Genomic DNA, 12,432 nt, shown 5'->3' with positions numbered 1-12,432 from the left:
ATGAAAGACATCATGATTACCGCTGGTTAAAATCAGATGGTCAGCAGTGTCATCAACTCAGTACTGGCAGTAACCAGTGGGACCAGCTACACCCATTGTTTGATAAAGTATGGCCAGAAGTGGTCATCATGGAAGAATTGCGGCCAGGAACTCCAGAACTTCAACATGGAGACAAGTCCAAGTGACTCATCTGTGCACGAAAATATAGGAACTGGGGTGCAGTAAAATGGCAGCAGGAGCTGATGACGCACTGAGGAGTCACAATGTGAAATATTTGGGTGTAACAGATGAAAGTTTGTTCCTGAAGTGCAGGAGAGCGGCACAACAATGAGGATCTGCAGGACCAGTGATGCTCTGTGGAGGGACCTACAAGTTCGTGGCTGCATTTCAGCAAATGGAGTTGAAGATTTTTTCCAGAGTCCTCAATGCTGATAAGCACAGGCCGATACTTATCCATCATGTAATACCAGACTATTGGCTCCAAATTTATTCTGCAGCCGGACAACGACCCCCAACATCCAGCCAATGTCGTTACAAACAAGAAATCCTGGGGGTAATGATCGGCCTCACAGAGCCCTGATCTCATCATCCCGTCTGTCATGGATCACATGAAGAGACAGAAGGATCTGCACAAGACTCATACATAGAAGATCTGGGGTCAGGTCTCCAAGATGTTTGGAATAATCTACTGCCAAGATTCTTCAAAAACTGTGTGCAAGTAACAGGGAAGTGATGAAGGTGACGGGTGGTGATGGGGTTTACATTTTCCTTTTGTTGCTTCACTTCACAACTTGTTAACAGATTTAAAAAAAAAAAAAAAAGTTTTAAGCTTGTGAACTATGCAGCATTTTCCCCCACACATTCCCAAAACATTTGCACTGCGCTGTATATACCGGCAAAACCGCACAGAAAACCACTTTACTCAATTATTAAGCACAAGACTTCCCGCTCCGGAGAAGCCTCGTCATAAGCACCGTTCACACCCATCCTAGCAGTTGGTGATGGGTGTTGGCTTTTACAGGGATGAGCACTTGTATTTGGGTCTGAATTCTGGGACGGCCGTTTTGGGTACTGCAAGGCAATCGCCAAGATAAAATACCCTCCCCCGTGAATAATTGTCATAGACGATGTATACTATGGATGAAGGAATGAATAGAGCGGAGGTATGAGACACCATGAAAGATAACAGCAGAAAGGAGAAGAGGAAGAGGCAAATCAGTCTGGACCAGCGCTTCCTCCTGGTGCTGAAAGGACAGCGACCGAAAAATGCAAGAACTGACCCAAAGACGAGCGTATGGACCGGGCTAGATCTGCAGCTAAAATGATAAGTCCCCAGACCTGGCTAAATCTGCAGCCCCCGATATCCATGTGCCGGCCCCAAGGCTCTGTGCAGCCTCTACACACCCAAACAAAAGCAGCTACAGACAGCAGCAAGCGCTGACAATGACAGCCCCTCTGACCCTGCCTGGGAGGGATATTTTGGGTTCAGCAGATGGAAGCGGAGGCCTATTCATACCAGGGGAGGGTGAACAGCTGAGCAAGGAGGAGGAGGCAGTGGTGGGATAAACTTCTCGGCCCCCTGTGGCAGCACTGACAGCTACAAAGGCTGCGGGGCCCGCACACCACAACCCCCAATGTCCAAAACTTGTGCCGACTGTGCACAACGCAGCGATTCCTGCACCTATTTCTGAGCACACTGCTGTGGAATATGCTGGCACCATACAGAAATCATGTCAGCAGTGTCGGGTGCTAAGCCAGCAGCTACACTATTACCCAATGCTCCCTTTGCTACAATAAAGGACGCTGCATAAATCAGCAGCACACAGTGCGAAGCAGCTACACTTCTATAATATATACCCCCCAATACAGCGGGCCTCTAGAACAATCCTTCCCCAGATGTCCCCTCTGATTTACAGTGCAGCATATCCTTGGGACGCTTATCCTGTACTGTAGAAGGTGACGTTCCGGTTTGCAGGATGCAATGTGTGAACCCCAGACTACAACACACACCGATGTTGGAAAGAAAAGTTGGGTGACCTAAATGACAGATGATAAATGATCTTTAGTATCAGCCCCCCGAGAACATCCCTACATGATAAAAGCTGGAGGGCTCTGCAATTCTTATTCCTTAATAAATGTGTATATAGCTCCTATGCAGGCCAATGCGTCACCATGGTTACAGACCATAAACAAGTTCTAAGTGCAGTCAGATCCAACAGGCATCTTAATTTTCAAATGTTGGGGGGTGAAGTTTAATAATCCCTTGATCTTGGGAGGGAGAGCCTCCTCATTTATCATCTCTTCAGCGACATAAGTGCGGTATCAATTTACAGGGGACTGAGAGGGGACCGTTTTGATAAAATCCTTGTTTTATTAGCAGATTACTTTTAGAGGACTAGTAAACCTGCTGCCACATTGTCCTCCACATCTATGAGTTCTGTGTGACCTCGCCCATGCACAGTGTACAGAGAAGTGACAATATATTATGTGGACCGGGTTATGGAGAGCTCAGCATTCAGAGAACTAGTAGAGAAAACAAGGATTTTATCAAAACATTTTTATGAAGGAGCTTAATGGAAAACTTCCCAACAGGTGTTTGATCCATGAATCGGGCAATAAATGTCGGGTTCTATTAGAATTGGTATTAAACCTTCCTCCTCATTATGAGGCCAAGATGACCCCTAACAATTGGTGACCAGGACCTCGCCATGGTGAGGATTCAGGGAGGATGTGACGGAAGAGACCACTGAGCTCAGAGTCACAGAGACATCAGCAGGTGACAGATAGAGACTGAAGAGTCAGAGAAAGGCAGAGAAGTGGACGTCCTCTGCCACATCCCACACCGAGGACCCTTCATTGTGAACAATGCCCTTCAGGACCGGATGATGAATGCCCCTCAACCCCAGGCACATCTAGGGGAGGTGAGAGGCGACAAAGTGTCACGTCAGACCATTCAAAACTATTTACATGAGTGTGATCTGCGTGCTAGTCACCCTGCAAGGTACCGGACCCCACCACCATGGGCCAGGAGCATCTACCCTGAATGAGGGACCAGAGGCCTCAGCGCTGTTCACTGATGAAAGTGGATTCACGCTGAGCAGAAATGATGGCCGCCAGTGATGATAGTGACGTCAAGGAGAGCGCTGTGTATCAGCCACTTGTCACCAGACGAGCCGGTGGTGGTGTGGGCAGGTGGGTGTAGTCAGTACAGAACTGCCTGCACTTTGTGACGAGTCCCCACTACAGGAATAACATCATTACTCCAGTCATTGTGCTTCTGCATGGACAACACCGGCCTCATGTCATCTTCATGGACGACCATGCTCCAGCTCATCGAGGTCACATCATTGGGGAGCGGCTGCTGGAGACTGGGGGGACCTCACAAGGAGCGGCTGCACTTTCTCCAGAACTGAATCCGAGAGAAACCTATGGGATCAGCCGAGTCTCCGTGTAGAGGCTCGTAACGCTGTACCCCAGAACCTCAATGACCTGAGGGCCGCCCTCCAGTAAGTGTGGGGCGCCAAGTCTCAGCAGACAGTAACTCCACTTGTGACCAGCAGAAGGCGTCAGCTGTAGTTGATGCTCAAGACCCCAGGACAAGTTACTGAGACACTGACATTTTGGGGGTACACACAGCACTGTTTCAATAAATTGTTTGAGATGAGGAAATCACCATCGCTGCTTCTACAGAAATGCCCGACTGTCATGAGAAAATATCACTTAGTATGAACTTAAGCTTTCCATAAATTTCACACAAAAGCCAAGGAGTAACATTTCTCCTTGTGGAGAGTGACATACCGGTTCTGACATGTCAATGTAAGGAGATGCTTATTCGTCATGCAATGCTCCTCTGGCAAATTGCCTCTTCAAAGAGAAAGACTACTTGAACTCTATAGCGCCACCTGTTGGAAGCAGCGATCCTACACGTTACTATCGACCCTTTAACGAGTCTTGCAACATGACTTAGGATGAAAGCCAAATCAGAATCTCAATTTGCACACAGTGTTTTGGTGTACTGCCCCTCGTCAGTGCAAAGTATGAGATCCGATTTGGCTAGGTGAGAGGCTCTGGACTGAGGTCTAAGGGGTAACGGTTTCTCCACGTGGAGACTGACATCTCGGCTCTGGCAGCAAAACCAGATCTCATACTTTGCACTGATGAGGGGCAGTACCCTGAAAAACAGTCTGCAAATTGAGATTCTGATTTGACTTTTATCCTAAGTCATATTGCAAGACTCGTTAAAGGGTTGATTGTGACTGGTAGGATTGCTACTTCCAACAGGTGGAGCTATAGAGTTCAAGTCCTCTTCCTCTCTGAAGAGGTAATTTGCATATTAAATTACCCAAAAGCCAAAATATCTCTACCTTTTTGTGAGTAATGTGTATGGTTTTGTTTGAAAACATTCAGCATAACCTGGGATTTAATTATCTGCTCTTTGTGGGATTTAGGGTCCAGTTGTCAGTGACTGACAGCTCTCTCGATGTGCACAGTAATACATAGAGCTGTCAGTCACTGGTTGGTATAAACAAGAAAAAAAATAAAGTAAAAGATTTTCTAACTGAAGTCTAAAAAAAATAAAATAAGTGAAAATAGAGAAAAATACAAATGTCTGAATGGGTCACTTTGCAAAACGTGAAAAAAAAAAAAAAAAGTTGTACAGAGCCCACAATGATGGCAATAACTACAGTTCATACTGCAAAAAAACAAAACAAAAAACAATTCCCTAGAAAATACTTTTGCTCTTGGGAGGCACAGAGGGGTCCCTGAGGCCAGGGGGGATGAACACCCCCAGAGCCAGACCAGGTCCTTACATATGAGTCCCCATCACTCTGTAGGACAGTGGGGGGGCCCACACACCCCTAGAGCCAGACCAGGTCATTACATATGAGCCCCCATCACCCTGTATGACAGCGGGGCCGCACATCCCCAGAGCCAGACCAGGTCCTTACATATGAGCCCCCATCAGTCTGTGGGACAGCGGGGGGCCGCACACCTCCAGAGCTGGACCAGGTCCTTACATATGAGCCCCCATCACTCTGTAGGACAGCGGGGGGCCGCACACCTCCAGAGCTGGACCAGGTCCTTACATATGAGCCCCCATCACCCTGTATGACAGCGGGGGGCCGCACACCCCCAGAGCCAGACCAGGTCCTTACATGAGCCCCCATCACTCTGTGGGACAGCGGGGGGCTGCACATCCCCAGAGCCGGACCAGGTCCTTACATATGAGCCCCCATCGCTCTGTGGGACAGCGGGGGGCCGCACACCCCCAGAGCCGGACCAGGTCCTTACATATGAGCCCCCATCGCTCTGTGGGACAGTGGGGGGCTGCACACCCCCAGAGCCGGACCAGGTCCTTACATATGAGCCCCCGTCGCTCTGTGGGACAGCGGGGGGCCGCACACCCCCAGAGCCGGACCAGGTCCTTACATATGAGCCCCCATCACCCTGTATGACAGTGGGGGGCCACACACCCCCAGAGCCGGACCAGGTCCTTACATATGAGCCCCCATTACCCTGTATGACAGCGGGGGGCCGCACACCCCCAGAGCCAGACCAGGTCCTTACATATGAGCCCCCATCGCTCTGTGGGACAGCGGGGGGCCGCACACCCCCAGAGCCGGACCAGGTCCTTACATATGAGCCCCCATCACCCTGTATGACAGCGGGGGGCCGCACACCCCCAGAGCCAGACCAGGTCCTTACATATGAGCCCCCATCACTCTGTGGGACAGCGGGGGGCCGCACACCCCCAGAGCCAGACCAGGTCCTTACATATGAGCCCCCATCACTCTGTGGGACAGCGGGGGGCCGCACACCCCCAGAGCCGGACCAGGTCCTTACATATGAGCCCCCATCGCTCTGTGGGACAGCGGGGGGCCGCACACCCCCAGAGCCGGACCAGGTCCTTACATATGAGCCCCCATCACCCTGTATGACAGTGGGGGGCCACACACCTCCAGAGCCAGACCAGGTCCTTACATATGAGCCCCCATTACCCTGTATGACAGCGGGGGGCCGCACACCCCCAGAGCCAGAACTGGTCCTTACATATGAGCCCCCATCGCTCTGTGGGACAGCGGGGGGCCGCACACCCCCAGAGCCGGACCAGGTCCTTACATATGAGCCCCCATCACTCTGTGGGACAGCGGGGGGCCGCACACCCCCAGAGCCAGACCAGGTCCTTACATATGAGCCCCCATCACTCTGTGGGACAGCGGGGGGCCGCACACCCCCAGAGCCAGACCAGGTCCTTACATATGAGCCCCCATCACTCTGTGGGACAGCGGGGGGCCGCACACCCCCAGAGCCGGACCAGGTCCTTACATATGAGCCCCCATCGCTCTGTGGGACAGCGGGGGGCCGTACACCCACAGAGCCAGACCAGGTCCTTACATATGAGCCCCCATCACCCTGTATGACAGTGGGGGGCCACACACCCCCAGAGCCGGACCAGGTCCTTACATATGAGCCCCCATTACCCTGTATGACAGCGGGGGGCCGCACACCCCCAGAGCCAGACCAGGTCCTTACATATGAGCCCCCATCGCTCTGTGGGACAGCGGGGGGCCGCACACCCCCAGAGCCGGACCAGGTCCTTACATATGAGCCCCCATCACTCTGTGGGACAGCGGGGGGCCGCACACCCCCAGAGCCAGACCAGGTCCTTACATATGAGTCCCCATCACTCTGTGGGACAGCGGGGGGCCGCACACCCCCAGAGCCAGACCAGGTCCTTACATATGAGCCCCCATCACTCTGTGGGACAGCGGGGGGCCGCACACCCCCAGAGCCGGACCAGGTCCTTACATATGAGCCCCCATCACTCTGTATGACAGTGGGGGGGCCACACACCCCCAGAGCCAGACCAGGTCCTTACATATGAGCCCCCATCACTCTGTGGGACAGCGGGGGGCCGCACACCCCCAGAGCCAGACCAGGTCCTTACATATGAGCCCCCATCACTCTGTGGGACAGCGGGGGGCCGCACACCCCCAGAGCCAGACCAGGTCCTTACATATGAGCCCCCATCACTCTGTGGGACAGCGGGGGGCCGCACACCCCCAGAGCCGGACCAGGTCCTTACATATGAGCCCCCATCACTCTGTATGACAGTGGGGGGGCCACACACCCCCAGAGCCAGACCAGGTCCTTACATATGAGCCCCCATCACTCTGTGGGACAGCGGGGGGCCGCACACCCCCAGAGCCAGACCAGGTCCTTACATATGAGCCCCCATCACTCTGTGGGACAGCGGGGGGCCGCACACCCCCAGAGCCAGACCAGGTCCTTACATATGAGCCCCCATCACTCTGTGGGACAGCGGGGGGCAGGCAGGCCGGGGGACGCCCCCCATCATACACTGAGGCTTTGAGGGCCAGGACCCCAGGCTGCTCCCCCCCTCCTCCTCCTATTGTTCCTGGCTGCAGCACCCCCTGCTGCTGGGAGTTGTAGTCCCTCAGGTGACAGAGCCGTCCGCTCCGCAGGGGCCCGTGCCTCTCAGTGACAGGAGCCGGGTCTTTCCCCTCCCGGGCGGTGGCGGCTGTAGCTCCGGCTTCTCCCTCCGTCCTGTCACTCTTACCCTCCGCGTCCGCCAGGTCCGGGCCCTGCACGTCACCGCCGTCCTCCCCCTCAGCTCCAGTGGCCGCCGCGGTCCGGGCCGCCTTCATCCGCTTCATGTTGCCGAGTCACGGGCAGGACGAGCCTCCGTTGGGTTTGAACTCCCCTCTCTGCGCCGCCATTCGCGATCCCGCTCGCGTTGCTGGGCGAGAACGTGACGTCACCACTAAACACACGACGCGGCGGACGTGCGCGTCCATGAGCGGCCGCGGGGGTGCGCAGGCAGGGGCGGAGACACGCATGCGCGGAGGGTGGCAGAACCCGGAGCCGCTGCGGTGGTGGTGACAGGGCAGACGCCATCGGCCGGTGTTAGCTCCGGTCTGCTTCATACAGGAACCGCGGGAGGAGACGGAGATTCACTGTAACTGGCTATGTCAGCAATGGGAAGTGTCGAGGGCAGTTACTGTGAGGCGCCAAGCGGGGACCGTGGATCGTTACATCACCGGCTTGATATTGGCCCCGCCCCCCGGACTCCTGCACCATCCATCATTATCGCAGATCAGTGCGGCCTACAGGGATCGGATTGATTCTCCAGCAAATCCCACAGCCAATCGATCAGATGGAGATCTGGAGTCGTTCCCTTGATCTCAGGCCGTGCTCTGCTTGTAGTGCAGCCCCCGCCATGACCGGGTCACATTGCCCCCACACGTACTGTCCATAGCATGGAGACCGTCACACAAGCAGAACGCCACCTGCCGGACCAGGGCTGAGGCTCACTCACCCATTGCAGGGGGCTTTCAGCAGTGGACAGGGGTCAGCACTACCCAGTGAGCAGCCATGGCCTGACTGCTTGTAGGTGCTGTGTTGTCACGGGTTTACCGTGACAACAGGAGCCATAAGTCCGCAGCGTGTGATTCCTCCTACTCCGGCACTTACTAGAAGCACTTCACCTTCATATTAAACAGTGTTGGATTCTTTTAGCAGTGCAGGGGTTAATCTGCTCAGCTGAGAGCTCCTGGAGGATTTCCTTCAGTAAGGCTCTCGGCTGTGCACCGATACCACTCCCCTCTCCTATATAGGGGCCCTGGCTAGCACTCATTGTCAGAGTGGCTTATGCTGCATGGATGGAGGTTGGTGGTTATAGAAGGCGTTTGGTGGATTTATCTGTGGCTGTTGCTTGGTTTTGAGTGCGTGATAATGCCCCTTTCTTCTCCTACTTTGGTTTGGCCCCATCCTCCACTCCCTGGTGTTTTCCTCTGTTATATATATGCGTATATTTGGTATTTTTCATTATCCCTGTTCGTATTACCTTGTTAGTCAGGTTGGTGTATTACTGTCACTACCACTCCCCTCTGCCTTGAGGGGGGGAAAGGAGCGGATTCAGGAATTTAGGCAAGGTACGTGGCCCTGGCGTCTTCACCATCAGAAGTAATACAGCGAACTAGGGTGTCGTTAGAGACAGGGAAGGACAGAGTCGTGACAAATGTCCTGACCCCTATTGTAGTCAGCAGAACCATTCATCAATAATTTGGAGTGTTCTGTGGAAGCGCCTGAGACATTCACTACCCACTCACATCACTGAGCACCCACCACCCTTTCGATAGTTCACCGTTTCTCCTTGGATATCTTTGGGAGGGTACTGCACACTGGGAGCACCCAGCAACAAGACCTGGACCCCACACCGGGGGGCGCCCGGGAACAAGACCTGGATCCTGCCGGGCATCTGCCACACAGCGGGAGCGCCTGCCAACAAGACCTGGATCCCGCCAGGGGCGCCCAGCAGCAAGACGCGGACCCCGCCAGGAGCGCCCGGCAGCAAGACCTGTATCTGCCACACACTGGGGGCACCTGGCAGCAAGATCTGGACCAGATGCACAGCAGGAGAGCTCAGCAACAAGACCGGGACCATCAGGCGAGAAGACAAGCCCTGCATTGAAATTCTCCCAAGGTCAGGGTCCGCTTATATCACACTTTCCGCATTGTAATGTAAGACTGCATTTCCCCTGCATGGATTAGAGATGGACCTGCAGCCAGCAGACGATTGACAGGGCTGCCTCCATGTTAGAAGCTGCTGCCTGGATAAGAAAACCACTATAGATGAACTACTGGTGTAAACCCCATCGCCCAGCCTCGACCGCTGCTCCGCACAGGGGACCGCTGGTAGGGTATATGGACGGGAGGAAGGGGCCACTGGATTTATATCATTACTAGCTGAAGAACCCGGCGCTGCCGGGGCATAGTAACTAACTGCGGTTATAACAAATTATGATAGATATATATCCATCTATCCGACTGTAGCGCCCCACCCACTCCGCATAGCCACATTCACTATAATATCCCACATCGTCCCGTCAGCCAGAACCACCGGACTACTACCCCTAACATCCCACATCATCCCGTCAGCCAGAACCACCGGACTACTACCCCTAATATCCCGCATCATCCCGTCAGCCAGAGCCACCAGACTACTACCACTAATATCCCACATCATCCCGTCAGCCAGAGCCACCGGACTACTATCACTAATATCCCGCATCATCCCGTCAGCCAGAGCCACCGGACTAATACCACTAATATCCCACATCATCCCGTCAGCCAGAGCCACCGGACTACTACCCCTAATATCCCGCATCATCCCGTCAGCCAGAGCCACCGGACTACTCCCCCTAATATCCCGCATCATCCCATCAGCCAGAGCCACCGGACTACTACCCCTAATATCCCACATCATCCCGTCAGCCAGAACCACCGGACTACTACCCCTAATATCCCGCATCAGCCCGTCAGCCAGAGCCACCGGACTACTATCACTAATATCCCACATCATCCCGTCAGCCAGAGCCACCGGACTACTACCCCTAATATCCCACATCATCCCGTCAGCCAGAGCCACCGGACTACTACCCCTAATATCCCGCATCGTCCCGTCAGCCAGAGCCACCGGACTACTACCCCTAATATCCCACATCATCCCGTCAGCCAGAGCCACCGGACTACTATCACTAATATCCCACATCATCCCGTCAGCCAGAGCCACCGGACTACTACCCCTAATATCCCACATCATCCCGTCAGCCAGAGCCACCGGACTACTACCCCTAATATCCCGCATCGTCCCGTCAGCCAGAGCCACCGGACTACTACCCCTAATATCCCACATCATCCCGTCAGCCAGAGCCACCGGACTACTACCCCTAATATCCCACATCATCCCGTCAGCCAGAGCCACCGGACTACTACCCCTAATATCCCGCATCATCCCGTCAGCCAGAGCCACCGGACTACTATCACTAATATCCCACATCATCCCGTCAGCCAGAGCCACCGGACTACTACCCCTAATATCCCACATCATCCCGTCAGCCAGAGCCACCGGACTACTACCCCTAATATCCCGCATCGTCCCGTCAGCCAGAGCCACCGGACTACTACCCCTAATATCCCACATCATCCCGTCAGCCAGAGCCACCGGACTACTATCACTAATATCCCACATCATCCCGTCAGCCAGAGCCACCGGACTACTACCCCTAATATCCCACATCATCCCGTCAGCCAGAGCCACCGGACTACTACCCCTAATATCCCGCATCGTCCCGTCAGCCAGAGCCACCGGACTACTATCACTAATATCCCACATCATCCCGTCAGCCAGAGCCACCGGACTACTACCCCTAATATCCCACATCATCCCGTCAGCCAGAGCCACCGGACTACTACCCCTAATATCCCACATCATCCCGTCAGCCAGAGCCACCGGACTAATACCACTAATATCCCACATCATCCCGTCAGCCAGAGCCACCGGACTACTACCCCTAATATCCCGCATCGTCCCGTCAGCCAGAGCCACCGGACTACTACCCCTAATATCCCGCATCGTCCCGTCAGCCAGAGCCACCGGACTACTACCCCTAATATCCCGCATCGTCCCGTCAGCCAGAGCCACCGGACTACTACCCCTAATATCCCACATCATCCCATCAGCCAGAGCCACCGGACTACTACCCCTAATATCCCACATCATCCCATCAGCCTGGAGTCAGAACCAGAGCGCTGAGTGGAACGGTCCTAACTTCCATACCGGGGATCCCTTTAAGAGAGGCCTGGGGTGAGAATCAGAGTGCTGAGGGATTTACCCCAACTTTCATACCGGCGATCCCTTTGAGAGCCTGGGGTCAATACCAGAGCATTTGAAGGCAACTGCCCTGACTTCCATACCGGGGATCCCTTTAAGAAAGCCTGGGATCAGAACCAGAGCGCTGGATGAATTTGCCCTGACTTGCATACCAATGATCCCTTTAATAGAACCCTGGGGTCAGAATCAGAGCGCTGACGGATTTGCCCTAACTTCCGTACAGGAGATCCCTTTGAGAGCCTGCGGTCAGTACCAGAGGATTTGAAGGCAATTGCCCTGACTTCCATACCGGGGATCCCCTTAAGAAAGGCCTGGGGTCAGTACCAAAACGCTGAGTGGATTTGCCCTGACTTGCATACCAATGATCCCTTTAAGAGACCCTGGGGTCAGAACCACAGAGCTGAGTGGAACGGTCCTAACTTCCATACCGGAGATCCCTTTAAGAGAGGCATGGGGTCAAAACCAAAGCGCTGGATGGATTTGCCCTGACTTCCATACTGGAGATCCCTTTAAGAGGGAAGCTGTGCCTGTGTATATGGGCACGGGAGGGGGGGGATCATTTCTGTCATGTGCTCTCTGCTCCTTTCAGGAGGGCAGACAATGGCTGGGAGCTTATGTTCCCAGGGATGCTAGATTTCTCCCACCATGTCAGTGTCTGCTGAGGTGTTGTCAAGTGGGAAAGCTTGCTCATAGCAACTGTGATGAAGGAGTTAACTGCTCCTACCCCCCAGGGC

At 54.2% G+C, this 12,432-nt stretch overlaps 1 protein-coding gene across 3 annotated transcripts in view; it reads right to left on the bottom strand.

Annotated features, from left to right (window-relative positions):
- LIN9 (lin-9 DREAM MuvB core complex component) overlaps positions 1-7,850 on the bottom strand; it is a 37,887-nt gene extending 30,037 nt beyond the window's left edge. Inside the window, exon 1 of one of the 3 annotated variants that reach the window (XM_073556383.1) lies at positions 7,583-7,850. In XM_073556383.1, the coding sequence (XP_073412484.1) occupies positions 7,583-7,679 (97 nt within the window). In that variant the 5' untranslated portion in view covers positions 7,680-7,850. The remainder of the gene's footprint in view (positions 1-7,582) is intronic. The other 2 variants (XM_073556382.1, XM_073556384.1) reach the window with 2 other exon arrangements.
- Between the last annotated feature and the right edge of the window lie 4,582 nt (positions 7,851-12,432).

This window comes from Dendrobates tinctorius, unplaced genomic scaffold (assembly GCF_039654945.1).
Source record: "Dendrobates tinctorius isolate UK_male_01 unplaced genomic scaffold, ASM3965494v1 ptg000232l, whole genome shotgun sequence".
In the NCBI taxonomy this organism is placed as follows: domain Eukaryota; kingdom Metazoa; phylum Chordata; class Amphibia; order Anura; family Dendrobatidae; genus Dendrobates; species Dendrobates tinctorius.
This window is presented reverse-complemented; position numbering and strand designations above follow the sequence as displayed.